Below are 26,335 nucleotides of genomic sequence, written 5' to 3'. Positions count from 1 at the left end.
ATGGGTAGCACCAATCTTGATTTAGATGTATTGAATGTAAGTTGACTATTATGATAAGTCATGTGGCAGATTGTTCTTTGCTTGAGATAACGTGGCAATTACAGTGGCGTGTGGCCAAAGTATAATCAAGATGTATCAAGGGGAGAAATGGGGAAGGGAAGGCGAGCTTCAAAGGGGAAAAATTAACTAAAATGGTGGACTTGATTTCCCACACAGGGAGTGTGAATTTTAAATGGGATTACCTGAATTGATGACTCCATTTGAAATCTACACCCCCTGTGGGGGAGATAAAGGTCGTGTCTTACACGGGGTGTCTGAAATTCAACTGAAAATAGCCCATTGGTACGTGATACTGAATGTATAATCATGTAAAGGTACCCGTACTCGCACCCTATTTTGGGTTCGGACCCGTACCCGTACCCGTACCCGTACCCATGACCTGGAACCCGTACCCGTACCCGTACTTGGGACCCGTACCCGTACCCGTACTCATGGCTTGCAACCCGTACCCGTAATCATGGCGGTTCCCAATACTACAAGTCTGCATACCAAATTGGCAACATAAAGAGTATCGCTAGTGAATGATGCTATTGATTTTTTTAGTCACCATGGTAACAGGCAAATCAAGCCAATGTTCACAGCAAATGACCAAATATTTTGTTTATTTTATATAAATTGATATACCTAGCACAGTAAGTAACTACTCAAATTTATAAGCCGTCGTTGCTCGTAAGTAGATCAAGAAAACAAAACAAAAACAAAAATTTACATTTCGTTACGGAGATACAGATAATGTTTTGGGTATTTTGACGTCTAAATCAAACAAACTGAAACTGATATCAAACAAACTGAAACTGATATGTGGTTGAAAAATAAATCAGATATAACATACTAAGATTCTTACTATTGTCTGCTCCGTTCTTGAAATAAAAGAATTTTATAAAACTATCTTATTTCCAATCTCTTCCACGAAATTAATTATCAATCTATGACAATGACGTCTCATGGCACTCCCAATACAGATCATTGATTGATATCGCAATCAGTGGAAAGGGTTGAAAATGGGGTACTTTTGTAAAATCCTTATATTTCAAGGACGGTGTGGTCACTAAAATAAAAAAAAGTATGTGATAGCTGATTTATTCCTTAACTACACCAGGCACAAAAAGAAACTCGTCAGTTATATTCATCCTTGCTGTTCAAAAACTTGATATATTCTGAAATATACATTTTGTTAATTGGACTTTTCTTTCTCATTTGACACCCTGTTCGTGAAGATTGAGCAAGAATTGACCAAGATATGCGCCTCCAAACTCTCAAACCCCAAAATGAAAAGTTGCAATTTTAACGATTCAATTGTGCCTGTTACACGGTGTGCTTTATAAATTGATTGGCCCGTGGTGCTTGTGTGCAATACAACGATGCGTTCCCATTGAAAATCGTTGAAAATTCAACTTTTTATTTTGGGGTTTGAGGCGCATATCTTGGTCAATTCTTGTTCTTTTTTCACGAACTTTCACAAATGAGAAAGTAAAGTCTAATTAACAAATTGTATATTTCAGAATAATCCAAAATTATCAAGTTATTGAACAGCAAGGATGAATATAACTGACGAGTTTCTTTTTGTGCCTGGTGTATATCAATCATGTCAATTATGTAATTACCAGTGAGTTTGGTTTAGGATTTAAAATACCCCCAAAATAAGTTTGCGACGATACAGTTTTCAGGGACACTCTCATGTACCGGGTCAGAAAGTCTGTTATCATCCAAATCAAAAGCTGACTTGATGAGATTTTCAATAGGATATAACGGTAAGTAAAATGATTGTATGCATGGTTGAACGCACACTATCATCAAGTGCAACTTCTGATTTGAGTCAAGCTTCGAATTTACTCACCGATAGCTTCACATACATTAACGAGGCTAGAGTCCACTGCTATCAAAATCTAGTAGAATCAATGATACCTGACACCAGGTAAAGCAATGGAAATTCAGAAGTAAATACAACCGATCACGGCGGGTGATCGCATAATAAATTTTAGACTGTTCGAAATAGGCACCCTTTACTCCAAAGATACAGTTGACTCATCAAAAAAGCTCTTATCCAAATTTAAACATCAGCAGAATAAATAAAATGATAGCAGTGACTTTGGCATGGACTGCGTAACTATCGTGTTCGAAATAGGCACCCTTTACTCCAAAGATACAGTTGACTCATCAAAAAAGCTTTCATCCGAATTTAAACATCAGTAGAATATAATAAACAGGCAAAAACGTTAACGATGATCCACCGAGAAACGTTAGCAGTGACTTTGGCATCGACTGCGTAACTATCGTGTGAAATGAAGCTAGAGTATAAGTAATTTTTGATTTGGACGAACGGACGTTTCTTGATCAATGGCGGCTTAAAGCAAGTAGTTACAAATTAATTTTGTACACAGTTGTACATTGTAGTCTGTCTGCATGCCGCCCATACCCATAAATGCAAAATTTTGTACACGTTGAAAATCTCTTGGCTTCTTTATATTTATGTAACTACATGATTAATGTGTTCCTGTTTTCTTTACAGCGCATGATAAAGTGGCCATTGGAAGAACTTATTCGCCAAGTCAAATCTGATCCGAATGTCATTCAATCTGTGGATGTACGTGGTGCAACATTGATGCATGTCGCTGCTAAGAAAGGATGTGCTGACATCCTCGAGTATCTTATCGACAATGGTGCAAGTAAGTGCATCAGCTGTTTGTTTCAATGTATTGGACCAGGGGCGTAGCAAGAGCCTCAGGGGCCCATGGACAAGTAGCAGTGCGGGCCCTTTAATAACATCTCCATTGTCAGCCCCTATTTCATTTTCGCTTTTGCTCGGGGCCCCGTAACCCGCGGGCCCATGGACTTCGTCCACCCGCTTGCTACGCCCCTGTATTGGACTATTCCATATGAAATCCAATCACCCTTTATGGAAGCTTATGGAAGACGCCCACAATCGTCCACACAGGGAGTGTAAATTTCAAATAGTGTTATCTGAATGGGTGACTCCACCCTTTTACATGAGAAAACTGTTAAACTAATAACAACATATCGTATTCCTGGAAAACCTCGTGTTCATCCCACAAAATACCTCAAATTGTCTTGGCGTGAATATTGGTCGATCCCATTCATTTCTTTATAATACCGTTTTCAGTTCCGAAATTAAGTCTTCATACCTCAAGGGCTATGCAATAATTATGAGCCTTGTGGGAGATTAAAATGAGGTTGGCGTCCAAGATTATTTTTTCGCAAGCTGAAAGGGTGAGACAAGCAATTTTTGGCACGTCGATAGGGGGGAGGACAAGCGATGTTTGCACACCTTTATGGGACACCATTTAAATAAAACTCTCCGAAAGGCTAGGAGAACAGCATCTAAACGTTCAAATATGCAACATTTCCTGATTAGTACGCTCTCATCGTATAATAAGCCAAATCGGCATGGGAAGTTTGCAATGCATTGTAGGACAGTTTTTGCAGTTTTGGGACACTTTGCCACTTTGGGTGTGGGTGGAGCAAAGATGTTTTGGCAAGCCGAGAGGGGGCGTGGGGATAGTACGCTGTTTTGGGAATTTTACTATCCTGGGGACTCATAATTACTGCACAGCCCCTTATCTGTTTTCTTCACTACAGTAATTGACGCCAAAGACATTAATGACAACACACCATCTCATTGGGCCATATATGGTAACCAACCTGAAGCTCTCCGTATCTTACTAGATGCTGGAGCCGATATGACGATCTTAAATCATGCTAATATGGCTCTGATACATGTTGCAAGTGATAGGAACAAACCTGAAATTCTCGAGGTAGGTCTTGGTGAGAAACTGTATATTCTATAGGGTGTTTAGTGTATACTTTAGAACAACCCAACAAACACAAAAACGTTTTTAAAACGTTTTTAATAAGTTATATTTTGTTTAAATGTTTTTTTAAACGTTTTAATAACATTTAAATATCGGGTTATATAAAGGTCATAAAACGTTTTTAAAACGTTATTGCAAATATTTTGGGCAAACATTTTTCGCAAAATATTTTTCAACCCCAAAATAACATTCTGTTTAGAATGTTTTGTATCAAGTTTTCACAAATGTTTTTGGAATGTTATTAAAACGTTTTTCCCTTTATATAACCCGACATTTAAACGTTTTCTGTAAAATTGTTTGTTTGCTGAGCAGTAGAATATCAAAAAATGTTTTTTAATGTTATGAAAACGTTTTATACCCTTTATATAACCCGACATTTAAAGGTTTTCTGACAACCTTTTATAACCTTTTGCGAATGATGTCGAAAACGTTTTGTGTTTGCTGGGAAGTCATATCTTTTTTTGTAAAACAATGGGATGGCTGATTTTAGTTGGCCAAGTGTAATTTCCTTTAAAAGGCTCCCAAATCACAAATAAGGCTCTCTTCTAAAAGGGCTCTTTTTAGAGCCACTGAATCGCCATTACCAAAGTAGAACCTATAAGATTACCCCTTCTTAAGTCACTTTGTAGTTAATATAATAGCTTAAACCCTACTTCTAATTGCACTCTCTTGATATTCACGTAGGTTTTGGCAACACGTAAAGACTTTGATCCAGATATTCCTGGTGACCATGGCAAGACCCCTATTCACTTCTGTGCAGCTAAAGACAGCGACACAGCAGCCAAGAAACTAGTAAGTCAAGTGCGTTAGTCAATTTGTAAGTATGGAATTTGGTTTACCATAAATCAGGTAAGAATATCCTTCCGTGCTCAACCCGAACAGGGCCCCTTTGGCACCACCCCTAAAGAATATATGGGAAAATTTGATTGTTCCATGTCTTCATTATGGGGTAAAGAGATATCCCATCTTTTCTTTAATATGATGGATTCCTTTAATTTCTGCAATAGCCCAACACCCCACAATCAGCGTGTTTCTACTGAACAAGCGGTTGCGGGTGAATTCAAGTGAATGCAGTATGATTCGAGGAAAACGCGGTGATGGCTACAGTAGAAACAGATCAGGTGAAGGTGAATGCGAGGTGATGAGAGTGAACCTCACTATCAAAGGTCAACCACCTTTTGAGGTGGTTAATAGTGGTGAATTCGCGGTAACATTCTCCGTAGAAACAGTTTGGGTGAAGATTTTGTGGGCGACACAGGAAGTTAGCCTAATACAATACAGCAGAAGCATTGCAAAATCTGACCTTGAAGGTCATGAAAAATATCTTCTGGATTCGGACTACCGCCTTCCCCACTAAATACACGAGTAGTGAACACCAAAATGATTTACATCAATTTGTGACACAAACAAACATTATATACCCATCAAATTTCATGAACATGCAAATAGTTGACCTCCAGAGTTCCGTTGATGACCTAATTTGACCTCAGATGACCCCGAAATGACTTTCCAAAAATGTGGCTCTCATGCCCATACAACAATTTATACTAATTTAGCCTCAGATGACCCCCTGGATGACATCGGGTGAACTTGATCCACTAACCAATACAAACGTGCACTGTCTCGGGTCAAGATGCCCTCACCCACCCACACACCCAACCACCAGGTTTGAGGAACGTGCAACCCCTAGTCTCCGAGTTTGAAGCAAACTGATACGGTTGTTATAATACACCAATTTATGTTTTCTTTGTATCTTATTGTTTTTATCAATAATCAATATAGTTAATGAGCTATGTAATCAATATAGGTATAGGCTTATTAATATGTCATTTTGTCAATATTTTGCTCAAAATGAATGTATAAATATTCAGGATACTTTTGCTTTGCATACTTTTGCCTCGAATCTCGGTCAAAATATATATGTTCTACTGTGTTGTTTTTTCATATTTTCTAGCCGCCCTCTAATTTGCATATTTGTATTAATAATGAGCTAATTTGCATAAATGCTAAAAGTATTCTTTACCAACAGTTGGAACTCCAGGCCAAGCTATGTATAAAAGATGATCATGGTGTTTATTCTTTGCATCGTGCCACTGAAACCGGCTCTAGAAAGGTCTTAGAAATTCTACTGTTAGAAGGTAACACACTACACACAAAGTCAAAGACCCAATCAGTGATACCAGCGCAAGTGTAAAAACTTAAAATTGTTTATAAATTGCTTTAAAGTGAAGGATAAGTCATTTAAACTGTCATTTGGATGAAAATATTTGGCATAAAACGAAGAAAACTGCAGTTTTAACGAAGCTGAAGCCCCATCCAAATACATGTAGCTAATTTAAATGCTGTCAGTATATAAATTACAGATTCATGTAACTGCCTTATTTTGTCTTAAATACACGGCTTTTGGCTGAACCACTAGCAGGCTCTGTTAGTACATCTATATATGACAATGATAAAGGTACCAAAATCTGAATTTTGATGATTTTTACGATCATCCGGATAAGCAAATCACTGAATGGGCCTTTCAAGTTAAAAGCAGGGCAACCAGTCTGTAATATCGAATTTATTAATTCGTTTTAAACAATTCATTGATTATAGCAATGGTAGTATCCATTACTGCATATAGTCAGGATGTCTGGTAACCCAGCAAACCCAGCAAACATTTTAAAAACGTTATAAATAAGTTATATTTTGGCTTTTGGTTTAGGTAAAGACGTTTTAATAACATTAAAATGTCGGGTTATATAAAGATCATGAAAACGTTTTAAAACGTTTTATATGAATACACACTACAACAATATTTTTTAACTGTTTTTAAAAATGTTATTGTAAACTATTTTCGTTTTTGCCAAATATTTTGTCAACACTTAAATAACATTATGTTAAAATATTTGCGCTCAGCAAACACAGAAATGTTCTTAAAATGTTTTATTCAAAACGTGTTAATAACATTGAATGTCGGGTTATATAAAGGTCATGAAAACGTTTTTAAAAACGTTATTGCAAATATTTTGGGCAATCATTTTTCGCAAAATATTTTTCAACTCCCCAAAATAACATTCTGTTTAGAATGTTTTGTATCAAGTTTTCAAAAATGTTTTTGGAATGTTATTAAAACGTTTTTATACCCTTTATATAACCCGACATTTAAACGTTTTCTGTAAAACATTTTGTGTTTGTTGGGCAGTAGATTATCAAAAAATGTTTTTAAATGTTATGAAAACGTTTTATACCCTTAATATTCCCTTTATATAACCCGACATTTAAACATTTTCTGACAACCTTTTATAACCTTATAAGGGCAGAGACCCCCGCTGTATTATAAACTAGCAAGGTAAGTGTTGAGTAACTTTCATGAACATTATCAAAAAAGTGCCTATTCTTTTGTGTGTTTATGGTCCATCACCTGTCACTTGATAGTCTTGTAACATGTCTAATGGCGCTGCCCATCGCCACTTGATGAATTGCTTTATTCGAATTAATCAATTCGATATTATAGACTGGTAACAAATTAATTGTATTTATGTGTTGCTTGCTTGCTTGCTTGCTTGATTGCTTGCTTGATTCATGTGTACTCACATACAGGTGAGAAGATGGGCTTTACTCGTGCAGAGCTATTCAGCTTTAAAGACAGAGAGAATAACACACCATTACATTCTGCCGTGAGTGGAGGCTGCAGTCTATCCATAAAAGCGTGTTTAGAAGCCGGAGCGCCTCCTGATGTCCAACAGGTATGACTACATTTTAATGAAACAAAATTAGGCAGGTCAAAAAAGTCAAATGCGAAATGCGGCTTTTTATTTTTATTTTTTTTATAATCCATGTCTTCAAAAAAAAAAAACAACAACCATTTTTATCTGTAAATTGGAATGGGAATTTACAGTGGGTCTCTCTGACACACACAAAAAAATCATATTTCTTCATATTCAAGAATATTTATCCCCTTTCAACCTGCAGATTTAAAAAGGTATTTAAAAATATGTGATGTATTCTCCAGTAGTTTTTCACTGCGCTTGTTTGTTGTGTGATGTGTAAATGTTTACTCCAGTAGTGTTTTATATTATTTTTTTGTTGCGATTTTTCCGGTTTTGGGTTTTTTTCTTTGTAAGTGAAATAAAAAAATCTAATGCGAAAAATAAGCCGTCAAAAACGTAATGCGCGCTACAGGAAACAAACTTGTGGTTTTTTGGCCTAATCGCATATCGTATGGCGAAGTTCAATAACCTTCATTCAACATTCAAAGCTCAAAAGTTGACCTCAAGTTTTGGAGTATGAGCTTTTGTACCCATCACACTCAAATGTCATTCTATATGCATATGAGCCTATTGTGGCTAAAAGAACTTAAGTATAGAGCAAGTTTGAAACCCAGTGTAAGGCACAATGGGGCAAACCCAGATGTGGAAATGGGTGTAAAAGTGGCCATATGAATACACTGGTTCTAAGGTAAAAACGTTGGGTCCAAGTAATTTACTCTACACGCGGGCTATTCAAGGTACTTATTTATTTGTTTATTATTCAGGATGATAAATCGACTCCACTCCATTTTGCGTCATCCCAGGGAGCACTGAACACAGTTAAACTTCTCATCAATGCTGACAAAAAACTTCGGACTCTGAAGATGCGAGATGTGCAAAATATGACCCCCTTACACAAGCAAGTATAATTCAGCAAAATAAAGATTTCTCCAAAATGTTTATGCTCCGAAGCTTTTCCCGCGAAACTTGGTTGCTATAGACGCATCCTCGTTACCCGGAAGTGATGTTGATCATGTATATGACCCACTGCTTAAATCAACATCACTTCTGGGTAACGAGGATGCGTCTATAGCAACCAAGTTTCGCGGGAAAAGCAGTGGACCAGTTCATCTGTGATCAAGCCATCAGCCAAGATGGCGAAAGCTCAGTTCCGTGAGTAATATTTATTGGATTTGGCTAACATAATTAACCAGTTTATCTACATAACCATGTCGGGGTAAGGCTTAATCTTTGCCTTGTTTGATTTCATTAAGCATGCGCAAAGATACATCAAATATTTTACGTTGTTAAAATCACAGACTCTGTATGTATCGAACATTGTGATAATTTTAAAGAATCAGCATGAAATCTAAGTAAAATCACTTCAAACCTGGCAAAATTATATCCACACGACCAATGAGGTTATAAAGAATCGCAAAGCGTTCAACAATTACATAGACCAATTTGATCACCAGGTCATTTAAATAACAGGCCGAAGGGGGTAAGGAGTTATGTTAAGTTTTCACTGTTGAATTATCATTACAATATGAATGTGTATAATTCTTTAATGCTTTCTTGTTTCTTATATTTTTGTGACAAAAGGGCAGCCATGTTCGATCACATGCACGTTGTAGAGTATCTTCTCGATATGGTAGGATATTTCAAATATAAAAAAAATTGGCACTAACACAGCTTAGGCCTCTTCATTGTTCTCGTTATCATAAACATGAGCATTATTTTCATATAAAAATATCAAACATCACAACTTTTTTTCAGATCAAAGACAACAATTTACATTACCTGTGCCTTAAATAAAGACGAATTTTCACCTTCAACTTTTATTCCACTTTTTCTATTTATTACTGACGTTTTGTTAATACTGAAATGACGAAAAAGCTAACAGATCGAAATTAACCCACTTGATGTGACATTAAAATAGAGCGAAAATACACTTTGATATAATTGCACAATGTAACATCCTAAAAAAGAAATGAATTTTATGTGGAATCCATTGGTATCTTTACTTGGTGTTTTTCCATCAGGGTGCTGAGTTAGATGCCATTGACAAAAACGGTCGTACTCCTCTTCTGTTATCAACATCCCGAGGAGCATGGAGGACAGCATCATTCCTAATCCAACGAGGTGCATCACATATGAATAAAGATGATCAGAGCCGTAACCTTATGCATCTCATCGTACTTAGTGGAGGAAACATTAATATATTTGGAGTAGAGATAGCAGAGGTAATACCATATAACAATTTCTGGAAGCGGCAATCCTTAATTAGCATGTGCCGCATTGTTATTGAAATTAACCATTGTATTATTAACTCATATTCATATGTTATTGGTAGCACTTTACACCACCACGCAGGGCAATTTATTAATAATTTAGCGTTGTGAAATTAACCCTATTTACCATGATCAAGGGGTCGATTATGAAAATTTCATAACTGGCCTCATTTTGCAGCCAGCAAACCAGTGTGATTTGTCATAGGTTTACGTTTTTAATAGAACAACCGTGAATTTAATGTCACCACCTTAGTAAATACGTTAGTGTAGTATTTTTACATCGATTTCGATTTATGTACTTTAAAGTTTTAAATCTTAACTTGAGTTAATAAAATAAGTTTGTCAAAATGAAATATTATCTTGTCAAATAGTAAGTTGGAGATCTTGTCAATTTGAATAATTACTTGTTAAAATAAAACGGAAACTATTTATTTTGATAGGATTGTCGGTTGAAGTGATAATATACGTAATCTAAATGAACAGTATATCTCATCAAAACGAATAGTTACGGGATCAAAAATAAATGAGTAAGGATTCTATTCAAACAAGAAATGTCTTTAAAAAAGACGGCGCAGTGATTGAAGAAAAAATGTTGGATTTCACATTCACTGGGAGGACCTTCTATAAAAATAACAAATGTGGAAATAGGAGTATAAACTGACCAGTAGATCACCAGTTGTAGTCCTACTGAATATGGCATATTGGATGGCCTAGGGGAAAGTTAGCCCATATTTGCAAGACTATGCTTGCCGTCAAGGTGAAACAACCCTACTCATGTTACCCTCTGGCCATGGGGTGGCCTGGTGTCAAATCTTACCCAGGGAAAGATGACGTTCCAATTATGCGCCTTTAAAAATGAGCTATTAGAAACGACACTGTAAAAAGGAGAATGCAAGCAGATAAAGTTTGTATTAATATGTTTGTTTCCTTTATTTTGTCTTAAAAACCCACAAGGAGGGCACAAATTTATACGCTGAGTACTTAGTTCATTTCTTGGTATACTTAATAAAAATATGTTTTGATGACATTTACTTAAAATGAAGAACACATTCTCAAGTTTGTACTTAACATAAATGAGTTGTATGCATTTGAGCCTTTAATAAGGAATGATTACAAACATAATACTGTAGTATGGGGTAATACATGTATATTTATATTGTAATAGCAATTCCTCACTGATAGCATGGATAGTGTCCAAGTCTGATGACGAGTCTTCAGGTTCATATTGTGGTTTGGATACCATTGACTGACATCGGGTATGGCCATTGCTTTCAATTTTACGATGAATAGTTAGCTATAGTTATATCATTTTATGTACGAAATTATCGTGTACCCGTACGGAACTCGAGTTGATACTGGTTGCAATGGTTATATGTAAGCTGATTGGGGTTCTGCTCCTGTATAGAGCAACTACCTTGAATGAAGCTAAATGGTTCATAAGGTGTGTCTTGGACCAAAGATAGCTTGGACAAACATGTGGTCAGTGGATTCCTGTAAAGTGGGCCGAGGTTTGTGGGTATAAGCCCGTGCATCGCGCTCTATAAATGACCGTGCCCGCTTTCTTTATTTGACCATCTTACATTAAGATCTGCGCCATTTTTCATCTACACAGAAAACTGGAATGCATCAGTTAATCAATGAGACAGATGATCTTGGGCACACACCCATGCATTATGCTACTCGAGATGGAAACATCAAATCATTACAAGGATTATTGGAATTAGGAGCCACGGTAAATCTCAAGAATAAACAGGACAAGCAGTCACCACTGCATTTTGCAGCACGGTGAGTGATTAGAATAAGCACAGGCAGTTACCACTGCATTTTGCAGCACGGTGAGTGATTAGAATAAGCACAGGCAGTCACCCCGGGCAGTCACCACTGCATTTTGCAGCACGGTGAGTGATTCGAATAAACAAGGACAAGCAACCACCACTGTATTTTGCAGCAAGGTGGGTGATTTGAATAAAGCATGACAATCAGTCACCACTGCATTTTGCAGCACGGTGAGTGATTTGAACAAAGCATGACAATCAGTCACCATTGCATTTTGCAGCACGGTGAGTGATTTGAACAAAGCATGATAATCAGTCACCACTGCATTTGGCGGCACGGTAAGTGATTTGAATAAAGCATGATAATCAGTCACCAATGCATTTTGCAGCACGGTGTGTGATTTGAATAAAGCCGGATAAGCAGTCACCACTGCATTTTGTAGCACGGTGAGTGATTTGAATAAAGCATGACAATCAGTCACCACTGCATTTTGCAGCACGGTGTCTGATTTGAATAAACATGATTGACAATCAGTCACCACTGCAATTTGTACCACGGTGTGTGATTTGAATAAAGCCGGATAAGCAGTCACCACTGCATTTTGCAGCATGGTGAGGGATTAGAAGGAACAGGAGAAACAGGTATTACTACATTTTGCGTATACAGGCCTCATTGAAGTTTCACATCAACGTATTTATTTAGCTTTTTCATTTTTATTCCATCAGATATGGCCGGTTCAACTCGTGTAAACGTCTTTTGGACAGAATTGGACCTTATATCATCAACGACACCGATGGTAAAGGGATGACAGCACTGCATATTGCAGCTTGGAATGGCCATAGTAAAGTCATACAGTTACTCATGTTAAGAGGGGCTTTATTACACAGGTATATGGATGTAATAGTGTTTTGGCACTGCAAAAGGAGCAGGGGCGTAGCAAGAGCATCAGGGGCCCATGGACAAGGAGCAGTACGGCCCTTTTAACCACGGCGGGATTTACCTTATGGGGGCCCTGGGTCATGCCAAAATTTGGAGCCCCGAACTCACGTGCCGAGGACGTATAATATAGAAGGGGACTAAACGTATTTTGTTCCGCTATACTAGCCTGACATTTGCGCGCAAAGTACGCGAAAAATTTCAATTTCAGACTATTTTAGCCCCAGGTCAACATGAATTTTGCTATATGAGTGGGCGCGTAACGCGGAAAAGTTTACAATGTTGCCCTATTTTGGCCAAAAACATGCTGTTATTGGGGTTAAAAGAAAGATGTATAGGGCAATTTGGGGGCCCTGGACCCGGGCCCATCTGGTCCAGTGGTAAATCCGGCCCTACTCTCCATTATCAGCCCTTACTTAATGTTCGCTTTTGTGCTCGGGGCCCCTGAACCCTCGGGGCCCATGGACTTCGTCCACCCTGTCCCCCCGCTTGCTACGCTCCTGAAAAGGAGGTGACAAAAATACAACTGGGGACGGATGCACGTAAATGGCAGGAAATGCTACCCAAGGGCTACTAATTAAAATCTGAAAATGATATTTTATTTCAATTCAGGTTTTTTTTAAATTTTATTTGCTAACTCTTTCAGAAAAGGCTTTCTGGGGTTGACGATTACACCCCATCACCTTTTGCCATTGTTGCTATGTTTTTGTCAATTGTTCTGGTAAACATAACCAAATTGCAGACGACGTCGTTTCGTGTTATGAAATATCATGAAAGTATAGTTATTTGGAAGACGGCTTATCTAAATGAAGTCGCAAACACAGAAATAAATTAATACAAAATGTTGAGTGAATGATAAATTATACCGTAAACGTTCGCCTAATGGCGCACCTGGGCTCCTTTGCCTTGGGGTAAATTTCATGTACAAATAGAGAGCTACCTCATCTAAAAATCCCAACATGAATTGAGGGTATGTATTTTAATTTGCTGGTGGGATTTTTATGGGAGGGCAATTTTAGTTTGTGTCTAAAATTCTAGTTCTGTCAAGGGAGCCCATAGCGCCATTAGATAAATTAATTATTTTAGTAATATTATTATCATAAAAATGTTTTACCATTTATATATTGAAAATGTATGATCAACCTTTCAGGGATCATGAGGGAAGGACACCGCTACATTTATCTTCCATGGCTGGTAATATTGACTGCATGAGAATTCTACTCAGTACACATTCCTATCTATTAGATCAGGTTGATAGGCAAGGGGTGAGGCGCCATATTGATTCATTTTCTTATTATAAAAATATTGGTTTGTCGGTTTTTAAAGTTAATGAATGATTTGTTGAAACCAATAATTGTGATAGGGAAACAAACAGGAAACATTAGCATTAGCTAAGGCCTATCGCTGTACTGTTGAAAACTAGAGCGGTTATCGCACCACAGCTGAACCACAGTGCATGAAAAGCAAAATATCAGCCCGTTCCACGTTCCACTTATTCTTTGGAAATTGTCATCTGTGTAAGGATCTTATACGCATTCTCAGAGATTTCTTGTTCCAGGAAGCTGTTCAATGTCAGTACATTTTGCTGTTGTGTCAGTTGCACAACTGCTTGGTTACTGACATGTGTTTAGAGTAGAGTATTGAAGTCATCCTGTGTGTAATTTTGGTTCATTTTGATGCACAGGATTTTAAGATATGACATTGTGTAAAATTATAAGTTTCTTTTTTGGCTTAGTGTACATCAATCAATCTGAATTATTACAGGAATCCGCATTACATGTAGCTGCACGTGAGGGACAAGCCAAAGCCGTGGGATACTTGCTTACAGCTGGGGCATGTTTGTCCATGAATCACAAAAAAGAAACTGTCTTTGACATTGTGATCGACGAAAAGAATGATGACGTCGCAGTGGCTATGATAATGCATGATAGGTAGGATTATTCAATGATTAAAAACAGATGAACAGACCTACCTGTCCAGGAATTGACCATGTGTCCATCCGGTGTCCATATTCCGTAATACAGTCTTGTACGTCAAACATACTCACTGCGCAAGCAAGTGTGTGGTATGTCTTGTGTAAGATATTTAAGTTACAACATTTGTCACAACATGTGTGTCGAAAAATGATGCACATTTGCACTTTTCTTCCCAAAACTGTCATAATGTAAAGTGCCAAATAGCCGAGGTGTGTAAGTTTAATATGTTTAATAGGGACATATTTCTGCTGATGACCCCATTTTGACATTGGCTAAATAAGCTGTATTTATGCCCGTAATGGTACAAATTAACGACATTTCTTGTCCGTCATTGTTATAACGTGTGGCGTATTTAGAAAATCAAATCAAAATGTATTATGAGCAATGAGCACTATGAGCCAATATAGGGATACGCCATGACCGCAAACATACTAAGGTAGATACCCGGACGATAATAATATTGACATTATCTTTTGCATCTTCTTAGGTGGCATGAAACTCTCAACAATTATTCGTCGAACATGGCGAAGGGAAGGTGCCCAATAGCCAATCTCATAGAAAACATGCCAGAGATTATGATGGTAAGAGACGAATGAATTTTCCCGCCAAAGCAGTGACTGAATGTATACTTAATTTAGGTGTATGTTGTCTTGGGACCAATCTCTACCATGGAAAGTTTGCAATAGCTTTATAAATATACGGATGTTTGTCCTAAATTTTTTAGTTTACTTTGGCTTACTTGCAGAATTTAGGGAGATACGAAATATGCTGGATATGTTTTTTGTTCATGGATGAAATTTGCTGTAATTTGACGAATGACTCATATTCAGTTCAGATTGACAGCCGAGACATTCAAATTGGTTACATTATGACGAAAATAAGATATTTTCTTTTGAATTAAGACTTGTCCAATTCGTTGGTAGAGTGCTGGTGACAATTTTGGCCAATCTGAGATGTTGACGAATTATGGAAGGCCATATCAAAACACACATTTTAAACCAGGTTTTAAGTTTTAAAATTCTTTAATTATTTTTTAATTAATAAAATAAAATATCGTAAGCGCATTGGAATTTTATTATTAAAGCCTGCAGGATTATCGTATGTGTCACTTACGATAGTCTTGCACGCTATTTGTTTTTCATCTGCTGCAAGACCATCGTATGTGCCACATACGCTACTTTCTTGGACCTGAACAACAAAATCACGAAATACTACAGCATCGTAAGTGCAAAACAGTCTCTAACACATCACTGACTGTGACACTGACGGCTGTAGGCGTTGTCACCAAACTAGTTAAGTTCATAACTCCCATGATTGGCAATAGAGACGATAAATCCGGTGTTTTTTAGATTCAATAATAAATCTTGAAAGATAACATTAGGGCAAACGGTGTCTCGCTATTGTAAATATTACATGCTAAAATAAATCAACAGTTTGTTAAGTAACATAAAATAACAAATATTGGACATTTGAGCCGATATTACCCATATACTGTTTTAGCAGTGGCACATAGTACGATAGTGTTGCTCTCTATACTCATTTCTAATTGAGTGCAACACTATGCGCATACGATGTGTTGCACTATACACTCATTACTATATCTAAATCAGTACACAATTAATCTATTTATTAACTTTTGACACCATTTATATAGTTTAGATTGTTAAAATTTAATTGCTTTACTTTCCCATAATGGGTCGTGAGGGTAATAGAATTCTGAATAAAATGCATTTTTTCCAGAAAGTGTTGGATAGGTGTGTAACAATATCTGAACATGATCCTGCCAGTGCTGACTTCTGGGTAAGTGTTTTGCAGCCATGAAAATCCTTTTATTTCTAAACCCCACATGCAAAAGCTGCCCTATTATAATTTGACAATTTCTACATTCTATATTGAATACATCTACAAATATGACATCTGGGAGCTATTGCAGGTATGGTGTTCTTCCAATAACCCCTAAATTTGTGTTACGAAATCAATTAAGTAAAATCTGTAAAATATTCATACAGGGTGTCAACAATGATAAATTCCTGAGCAGGTCAAATATCTGTAGGCGAAATATCTCGGTGGCAGTTTTGTTGATGTTGAATTCGTGCAATCTAAAGTTCAGTTACAAACCGGTACTGGTATCTGTGATTGGATAGCAACGTTTGCACAGTATTTTGTGGGACATGAGAGCACATCAGCCATATCGCATTGCATTCCGAATACGAGGAATGTCCTTCTGTTATAAGCTGGGAGGAAAAACTGACCATCATTTGATCTATAAAGATCTATAAAGTTTACTTCGAGGACTGTTAAATATCAAAAAAAAAAATATCAATTTTTAATAATTTGCCATAAAATTTGTATTATATCGCGAATTTAAAAGAAATATCAGAAGGACACTCCTCGGCCTCGTATTCAAAACCAAACGGTGTCTTTTCAGAGCCACACCAGGCCGAATCAGCAGAAGAAATTGCTAGACCGTGGCCAAAACTATACAAATCCTCGTTTCCATGCCTGTTCCTTAATGCCCACATTAGCGTTACCCATCCGGCACCACGTGGAAGTCTGGATTGAGTTGCCAGCAAAAAATTACTATTCCAGTTCTACGGATCTTGCCGAACGGACACTATGAGCCACAATGATCTGATCTCATCCCCAATCAAGCAAAGCTCAAATTTTGACCTGACGTTGTGGAACATAAAATTGTCCACCCAAAACATCCAACGGTCATTCGTTTAGTGTAGAAGCATATTAGGGTTAACATGTTAAGGAACGGTGTCATAATAGATTGTCGTCTTTCAGATCCTAGTTACAGTTATTTTCTATCTTTCAGGTCAATTTTGATTTTCGATACTTGGAAGGACCAATCAGTAGACGCATAGAATTCAAGAAAACTACCGGAATTTACCCGATGCCCCTCCCAGCTCTTAACGTAAGTTCCTAGACTTTGCTTTTTACCAGTCATTGTTCTTACAAGAGATTACACAAAACAGTTCGTATACACCTACAATACAGTATACTAGTGATAATTCGTTTGCATATTTTCGCCGTATTGCGTTTGAGTACGTGACTGATTCAAGTCGATAAATATTGGCATCTAATTCAAGGTACATTAATAAAACGCATTATCAGAGCTGTCTGAGTGGAGGGCCAGATGTGCAACACAGCAACCTCTCTAATCTTTGGCAATGACAAAGTAGCTGAAACAAAAGTCGAGCGTGTAGCACACAAGCCTTTTTGAAGTATGGCAGGCACAAAAGGAGAGGGCGTACTTTGGTTTGAGTAAACTTTTGTCAGCTGAGAAAGCATACGGTAGCGAGTTCCAATCAAAACGTTGGTCTATCCTTACATATAGTGTAAGCGTTTGCAATTAAACATTTGTGCTTTGTAATCACCATTGTCTTAAATGTACTTTTGTTTATGTACAGGCTATGGTACAACAAAATCAAGTTGATCTGTTAAGTCACCCATTGTGCATCGAGTATCTCGACAGCAAATGGTAAAACGATAACAAAATTTCATAACAAAATGACGAGTATTATATAAGGATGGTGGAAGAAGAACAGGAGAACTAATCAAATGAACAAAATAGTTTAAAAATAAAAGTCGATCGGAGACTTTCTCCTTCGGTTTAGTTATTTGGTCATTATGCTTATGTATGTTAACGAATATGAATATTTACGACCACTTGAAAAGATTCAACCAATTTATTCATTAGTTTAATAGAACTATATTTCTATGCACTTGGCTTCTACCACTTTAGGGACCGTTCAATATTTATGCGAGGGCGAAGTGGGGATTCGACCAATATATTCATCATTCATTTGACTATTTCTGAGCACTTGGTTTCTACCACTTTAAGGACCGTTCAATATTTACGCTAGGGGAAGTGGGAGTTTAGACAAAAAATGACACACAACTTCATGTTCCCCCTCGCATCCACTGAATAAATGCACTTTCATATTTGATAAATCACGTTGATTTAAAGCCTTGATATCAGCTGATGATATACAATCTTATAATATGAAATTGGTTTAAATTTCTAAACTAGTTAGTATCCCTTTCTTCCTTTCTCCAAAGGGTTGCATTTGGAGCACCTATCCATTATAGTTATATGACGGTCTTTCTACTGTTCGTTACATTGTTCACATATGTCATCGCATGCGTAGACCCCACGCCTTTCAAGCAGGAAGATGATACAGTCAGCCATAATGTCAATGGCACATCAGCAGAAACTCAGGTAAACTGCGCATTTTCTCCGCTTGTACGACATTGCACTTGTTCAACACGATTACCACCTCTTGAGCCAATCAACAATGAACACCGGAATAATTATGACTTTCAATATATCAAAGTCGATCAAGTGGAGTGTCGTACAACGGGAGGTCAACCGTAAACCACGTGGCAGTTGTAAAGAGGTGTATTCGTGAGAAAATGATAAAAAAAAATAAAATTGGAATTCCCAACTATAGTGGGTCACCATCAAACATAGGCCATGAGTAAGGTGGAACTTTGGGTCATGAGTGGTCAAACCTGTAAGATATGGGGTTATATGCCAATAAAACGAACATATGGATAAATAACATTTTCTTTGATTTTCTTCTACGAGTATTTTAGTAGTTCTATCATTACTGTCATTTTTGCAGTTCAAATACGTTGGTCACCACATAGCTCTGGCTTACATTGTGATCTACGCCTGCCTCAACATAATCAAAGAATTCGTTCAGATGTTCTATCTGGTAAGTAAAAATTATTTATTCATTGGAAATGATTTCTTTACGTGTAATTACTGCTTCTCACCAGGAACAGATCAAGTCCATGTTTTGTCTAGTATTGTCCACACATATCCATAAAAGCAATTAATACCACTCAATGAGCATAAAGTGTCTTAATAATAATATGACTTTGTATTGAGGTTGCTCCTCGTTTATTGCTTTAATAATTGGTGAAGTTCATGTAAAAAGTGATATGTGACCTGCTCCCACAAAATAACCAAATTGTCGCCAGGGCGCTATAAAAGATAAAGTCCATTAAACATGACAAAATTCAATAGAAAACAAAGGAAATTCTGGCAGAAAATATTGATTTTTGAAGACCAAAGCAAGGAATCATCCAAACATGTTTGGTATGATTTTAAAGGGTATCAGATCTAGAATATATCAGAAATGTATTTTGTCAAGTTTATGCTCATTTTGTGAGAGCAGGACACATATACTCCTGATTTGTAGCTATGAGATGATTTTGGTGATACATTTTTTAATTACTTTTATTTATTTCAGGGTTCCGCATACTTCACGTGCATTCAGAATTATAACGAGTTGATCTTGTACGTTTGCACGTTGACGTTTGCACTCCCATTTTGGGTTGGTATCTACAATCATTATCAATGGCCAGCTGGATCCATCGCAATATTTTTTGCTTGGTTTAACCTCCTTATGTACCAAGAAAGGTAATGCTGGTTTCATACTTTCTACCGTTTGCCGGCAAGTTGCCGCTGAGCGGCCTGAAGCTTCATCATGCCGCTTGCACTTATCTGCAAGCGGGCGGCACACCACTGAGCGGCAGCGGCATGACTCTGAAAGCCACTCTTGCCGCTCAGCAACCGCTCCAAAATCGTATTTTATTTTCATACGTCAGAGCGGCACTGTTCCAAGTTGACTTGAATTCAACTTCCAGCGGTGCTGCCGCCGCGGCAAAGCAGTGGAGTGATCGATACGGCTTGCCGCTGGTCGCCGCTAGCGTTTCTGGGGCGACTGTGCAGTGAATCAAAATCATCTTCAGAGCGGCAAAGCGGCAAGCGGAAGGAAAATATGAAACCAGTATACATGATATAAGGTAAAGCCGGAATTTTCTGCTTTACAAATGCTAAATTCCGCTTTTCTCCGCTTTGTAATTTTAGCACATTTCTGACATAATAAAATTTCACAAGAATCTTACCAAGAATAAACTGATTGGGTATCATGGCTGCAATGGGAGGTAGGACTTTACTTTATTTTGATGAATTTTGAAGACCCATTTTATTTAGTATTTTATTTATTTCTTTTCAATTGTATTGTTTTTCTTTTTCTATGTCATTTTTGCTTATTTTTTAAATTTTTTTCTCAGAAATGCGTTTTCCGCTTTACCTCCGAATTCCGCGATTTTCGCGGAATTTCCGCAACGCGGAGAATTCTTGGCTTTAATATAAGGGTCATTTGGTCGTCTTACAGTCACACACAAAATATGACAGCTACAACGATTCAAAATTGTTATTATTTGCTGAATATTTCATCCATTTCAGAATCGACCGAATTGGGATATTCATAGTGATGTTCAATGAGATCCTCAAAACTATTCTACAAGTTATGGTGATGTTTTCTGTCATCATTATCGCGTTTGGGTTATCATTCTACATGCTAATGTCCGGAGAGGTATGTGCTTAATATTGAGTTACTCCATATGAAATCCACACACCAAATGTAGGAGGACTTTGCCTATATCTCCCACACAGGGAAGGTCATGTCTTCTATTGGGGTGTACGGATTTCAACTGCAATAGCCCATTCATATGTACATGTTACCCCACCCCACCTCCGCCTCAAGCGGAACGATACGGGGGGGGGGGAGGGTACTCACATACTTTAGCACGCGTTATGTGCCTGTCAATAGACCTTTTTTTCAGCCAATCTGTCACCCAATGACCCCCTTTTTCTTCTCACTTTGAAAATGTTTTACATTTGAAAATGTTTTACATTTGAAAATGTTTTACATTTGAAATGTTTTACATTTGAAATGTTTTACATTTGAAATGTTTTACATTTGAAAATGTTTGCAAAATGTTGCACACTTTTGTCCAGAAAGTTCTTTTTCACGGTATGACACCCAATTTTTAGCGTTTCCACACATAAAGACCCGCATTTTCTTAGAGCTGCCACTGAATGATTCCCATTTTCGACAACAATCGCCACCGATAGACCCTAGTGTCGAACTCTGGTAAACTCAAGTACGTCACTTTCATATTCGAGTGCCCCCGTAACGAAAACAACATTTCTTCTTCTTGCGAGTCAAGCATAAAACCAAGGGATGCCTAGATATGGAGACGCTTATTCAACAACCACTCAATACACCTTGCACCTTTAGAGGGAAGTCGTTGAAAGCCATTCTGGAAGACACCTTCATTTTTAGGTTTCTGATACCTAATCTGTGTTGTATTACTTTCACATTCGAGTGCCCCCGCAACGAAAACATCACTTCTTCTTCTTGCCAGTTGTACGTAAAACCAAAGGATGCATATGGAGACGCATATTACGCTTATTCAACAACCACTCATTGTTAAAGGGGGGGGGGGGGTAACCCTATTGGTTTTGGATATGGATTGTCTTTAAAACTACATAATAATATCAAATATCGTCCCTTTTATGCTGCTTCGTGAAAAAACGAGAGCATTTTCAGCGTAAATGTGAATAAATAGCAAATTTCGCAATCAAATACCTTGGTATGCGTGAATTGCATTCTGGGCAGGCAAGCAACAACAACATGTGCCGTAATTCCCTTCGTCATGTGCCGTGCGTGCACGGTGCACTGACATGACAATCAAGCTCCACTAGTCACGTTCCGATACTAAGTTGTGACACTAGTTTTAATAATAATTATAATAGGCCTACCACTAACCACAACCAGTTTCGTCTTTATATCGTTCATGATAGATTTTTGTGTATAAATGATGGCAATAGCCATGCCATTATCGACGAAAACAAAACAGACCTGACGACAATGTTGCAAATGCACGTATTGAACGGATTTTTTGTTTTTAACTCTTTTTCGTACCATTTCAGAAAAAAAGGAAACAAAATATATTTCCTCTTGCAATATGTACATTTCAAATGAATGTAAACATTTTTTAGAGCTTATATACTACCGCCGTAAAGCTGGAGTCTCCCGGGGAGTCTCCTCAGCAGTTAGTGTGGTTCGCTCTTTTCACAGAATGTGAATGACGCGAAAGAAAAGTAGCTGTTAAGGAGACTGATTATTCATTCATAATTCCCTACCCAGAAATCCGAAGTACTTTGTAGTATTTAGAAATTGGTAGCCTGTAACGGCCGATATTTTTCATGATTTCTCCGGAAATACATCGACTTGGGGCGTCAAATTTCAGAATAGTAATGAGAAAAATAGTATCTATTATGTGATACCAAAACCTCATCAACAATGAAAAATATCGGGGGATGATGCTGTCGATCGGGTTACGGACCTTTAATACACCTTTAGAGGGAAGTCGTTGAAAGCCATTCTGGATGACACCTTCATTGTTTAAGTTTCTGATACCTAATTTATGTTGTATTACAGAACCAATGTGGTACAAATAAAAAATCAGATAAGGCAACCAACTTATAGAACTGATCTTGTCAAGGCCACATCACAGGTTTAACCACAGATTAATAAATAAACAAATAGGAATTGTCCATGCCTGTGCCCTCTAAGCGTACTCGAATTCAACTGACGCCGGTACAGCGTACAGACCTGGCGACATCGCGCGAAGTTTCTTTTGTGTACGATCGCGCTATTTTTTAGTTTGCTCACGCGGTACCTGACTTATCGTCGATTCCCATGGGCAACATGCCAAGTTTCCACGGTATGGGTATAACACATAAAATGTTTTTGTCCATTCTCGTTTGTTTTACCCTTGTTTACCTAGATAAACCATGCCTTCAAGTCTCCAGGGATCTCTATATTCCGTGTATTTTCTATGATGATGGGAGAGATTGAATTCGTTGAGTCATTTGTGGAGCCGCTCACGGATGACGACCCGGCAACACTTCACTACCCATACCTGTCCTATATATTCTTGGTTGCTCTAGTTATTTTACTGCCAATTCTGCTTATGAATTTACTGGTAAGTGTTGTGAGGTAAAGACGTAATGCCCTATAGTTGGAGTGTCTAATCTGGCCACCGGTATACCTGTCATTTTGGACAGGCACTTTGCTATTATTGGAAAAATACTCCCACTACCTATCCCAAGAAAAATAGCGGTGTCTAATCTAGCCAGCGGAATACCTGTCATTTTGGACAGGTACTTTGCTATTGGCAAAATCATACTCCCACTACCTATCCCGAGAAAAATACAAACGTTAGGCAAGCACAGATAAAAAGTTGCTCATCGCATGACGAAATATAAAAACCAGGCCAAGTGGGAATGAAACAGTTGAATTCGTAATCACAGCAGTGACATGTAGCTGTTAAGCGCCTTAGTAAGCAGGTACCAAATTCGTCCCCTCTCAGCCACTGCGTTCCTACCTTCAAATGCCAATGAGCTTAGGCTATTTTATATACGCGGATATATAATCACAACGTGCCCCATAGGCGCCGCCATAATAAGACCATCAAGTGATCACAAGTGACCACAATACTCAAACACATAGAAACTTAGACCGCTTATATGTTCGAATTGCATCCAGCCTAATCACGAACCTCCCATGGCCAAGTGGTTATGGTTCGATTCCCAGGCCGGATCACATAGAGTGATATCATAATATCTCAATAATCTGCATAATTTTGAACCATTTAGCTATGGAACAAAATTCTTTTTTCACACGAAACCATCTTTGCTTGGCCGGGTATTTTTGCCAGCATTACATGCATCCGTTTTTATCACATCATCATCTTTCAGATTGGTTTAGCAGTTGGCGACATTGAAGCAGTCCAACGAAACGCGAAACTCAAACGGCTTGCCATGCAGGTTAATTTGCATTCGGAGTACGAACCAAAGATTCCTGCCAAAATCTTACAGTATGTAACCAAAGACCACATCACAATACGACCAAATGCTTCGTCTCCCGGGACTTCAATTCGAGGCGTACGTAAATATTGTTACACATTCAGATTACTACCCAAACATTCGCCTCCCTATCACGCCTTTGAAAGACATGACCTGAACCTCCTACACAGGGAGGGTAGATTTCAAATGGAGTAAACCCATTTTGGTAATCCCATTTGAAATTGACACTCCCTGTGTGGGAGATTTTAATCTCCCTATTTAAAAATAGGGGTTTTTATGTTCTTCCACAGAGGGCTTATGAATTACGCTATAGACACTTTAGACAAATTATGCCATCTCATTCAAATATATTAGGATGACCAAAATATATTAATTTTCACGGTTACCTGATTTAACTGGGTCATACAATGTATATAGCATAATTGCTGCATGACAAACTGGTAAAACTGCTCATTTCATGGACAAGGAAAGGATTCCTTCGCGAACTAACGCTCAAGAAGAATTGATTTAAAGCTTAAAGTGACATGAAAGTGCCCAATCATGAGATCAAAACAGAAATGTAGATCAGGGCCAAACGTTTTTACATTTTTATCAAATTTTGACCACATGTTTGGTCAACCAAGTCTTGTTGATACAATTCCAAATGATGCTTCGGAACGACTGTATGGAATATCCCGTATACGATAACATAATTAGAAACAGTGGACGGTGAAAATTTACAAATCGCTGGGCAAATGCATAGGCAGCTCTATTATTTTTTTTCTATATCAATGCAATCCCATACATGTCCTTTATTCCAGTTCTTTGACGAATTTAAAAGGAAATACATAATGCGAACCAGATTAAAGCTGCGAATTCAATCTGTTCTCGAATTGAAACATAATGCCCAAGAAAATTGTCCAGGAGCCATGGGAAAACTAAAACAAAGGTAGGCCAAAACCTATTATTATTAGAAGTCAGGCTAGTTCAATCGATAAGGCGTTAGACTATGGTGCGAGAGGTTGCGGGTTCGAACCCTGGCGGTGTCTAGTACGCTCTCGTGGAAAAATTGTTACCTTGAAATTCCCCTGGACAAGGAACTTGTTGCTAATTTGTCTCGTTGTAACCCGTACGAGCTCGGGGAGCTGATCCTGGTTGCGAAGGTTATTTGTGGAATGTCGAGGGTGTGCGCTCTTGAAGTCCCAGAATTGTTGTTTAATAGTTTGTAGAATGATGTGGGCCGTAGTGGTCAGCGACAACCTGTAAAGTGTGCTGAGGCTTGTGGATCAACGTATAGGCGTTGTGCCTGTGCGTACCGAAGTATAAATCACTGCGCTTTTTTTTATTTATTACACAGACGGTATCAAATTTGATTGGAACCCACCATCAGTTTGTTATTCATTGAAAGAAATTGGATGTGTAACTTTGAACCCAGTTGGACAGAGATTTCGATCTGTTTAACTGACATTGAAAAAAGTGGACATATCTTTCCCCCAGCTTTCTTTTTAATTTTCGAATTATTTTTAACAGGTTGAAATCTTTGTCCAGCAAATTAGACAAGCAGCATGACCTACTGCGACTTATTGTCCAGAAGATGGAAATTAACTCTGAAGCAGACGATCAAGATGAAGGTGAAGCGCCCCCTGGTGGTGACAATCAAGGCATTAAAATGAGGTGAGGAAGATTATATAAGTATATTATATAAGTTCTATTATTAGGCTAAAAAAGGTCGTTTCCTGAAAACCAAAATGCAAAATGCAGTTCGTATCTTACACCAAGGATGCACCATTTTTTAAATATTTTGAATCTGGATTTATGGTAACATAATGCCTCAAATATCTAATAAGATCAACGCAGAATGCGTTAGGTATGAAAATTATGGATAATTACAAATTTGTTTTCATACGATTTATGGATTTCACATTGTCTGTGACGCGCAAAAGTGTGAGAAAAAATCTTCCGAAATATTTTGTCCTTCATTTTTTGCTTGAAAATGTAATTTTTTTCTTAA

The 26,335-nt window shown here is 37.7% G+C and overlaps 1 protein-coding gene across 1 annotated transcript; it reads left to right on the top strand.

The window, feature by feature from the left end:
* LOC140139174 (transient receptor potential cation channel subfamily A member 1-like) lies at positions 1–25,893 on the top strand. Its single transcript, XM_072160954.1, has 23 exons — positions 1–36; positions 2,570–2,726; positions 3,658–3,833; positions 4,575–4,682; positions 5,920–6,028; positions 7,476–7,621; positions 8,410–8,543; positions 9,227–9,275; positions 9,667–9,867; positions 11,528–11,700; positions 12,417–12,578; positions 13,778–13,892; positions 14,392–14,558; positions 15,091–15,184; positions 16,344–16,403; positions 18,020–18,090; positions 18,672–18,831; positions 19,238–19,330; positions 19,871–20,040; positions 20,872–21,001; positions 23,265–23,462; positions 24,238–24,423; positions 25,855–25,893. Exons 1-23 carry the CDS (start codon positions 1–3, stop codon positions 25,891–25,893), a joined length of 2,934 nt encoding a protein of 977 aa, XP_072017055.1.
* The last annotated feature ends 442 nt before the right edge of the window (positions 25,894–26,335 follow it).

The sequence above is a fragment of the Amphiura filiformis genome, chromosome 18, assembly GCF_039555335.1.
Source record: "Amphiura filiformis chromosome 18, Afil_fr2py, whole genome shotgun sequence".
In the NCBI taxonomy this organism is placed as follows: Eukaryota; Metazoa; Echinodermata; class Ophiuroidea; order Amphilepidida; family Amphiuridae; genus Amphiura; species Amphiura filiformis.
This window is presented reverse-complemented; position numbering and strand designations above follow the sequence as displayed.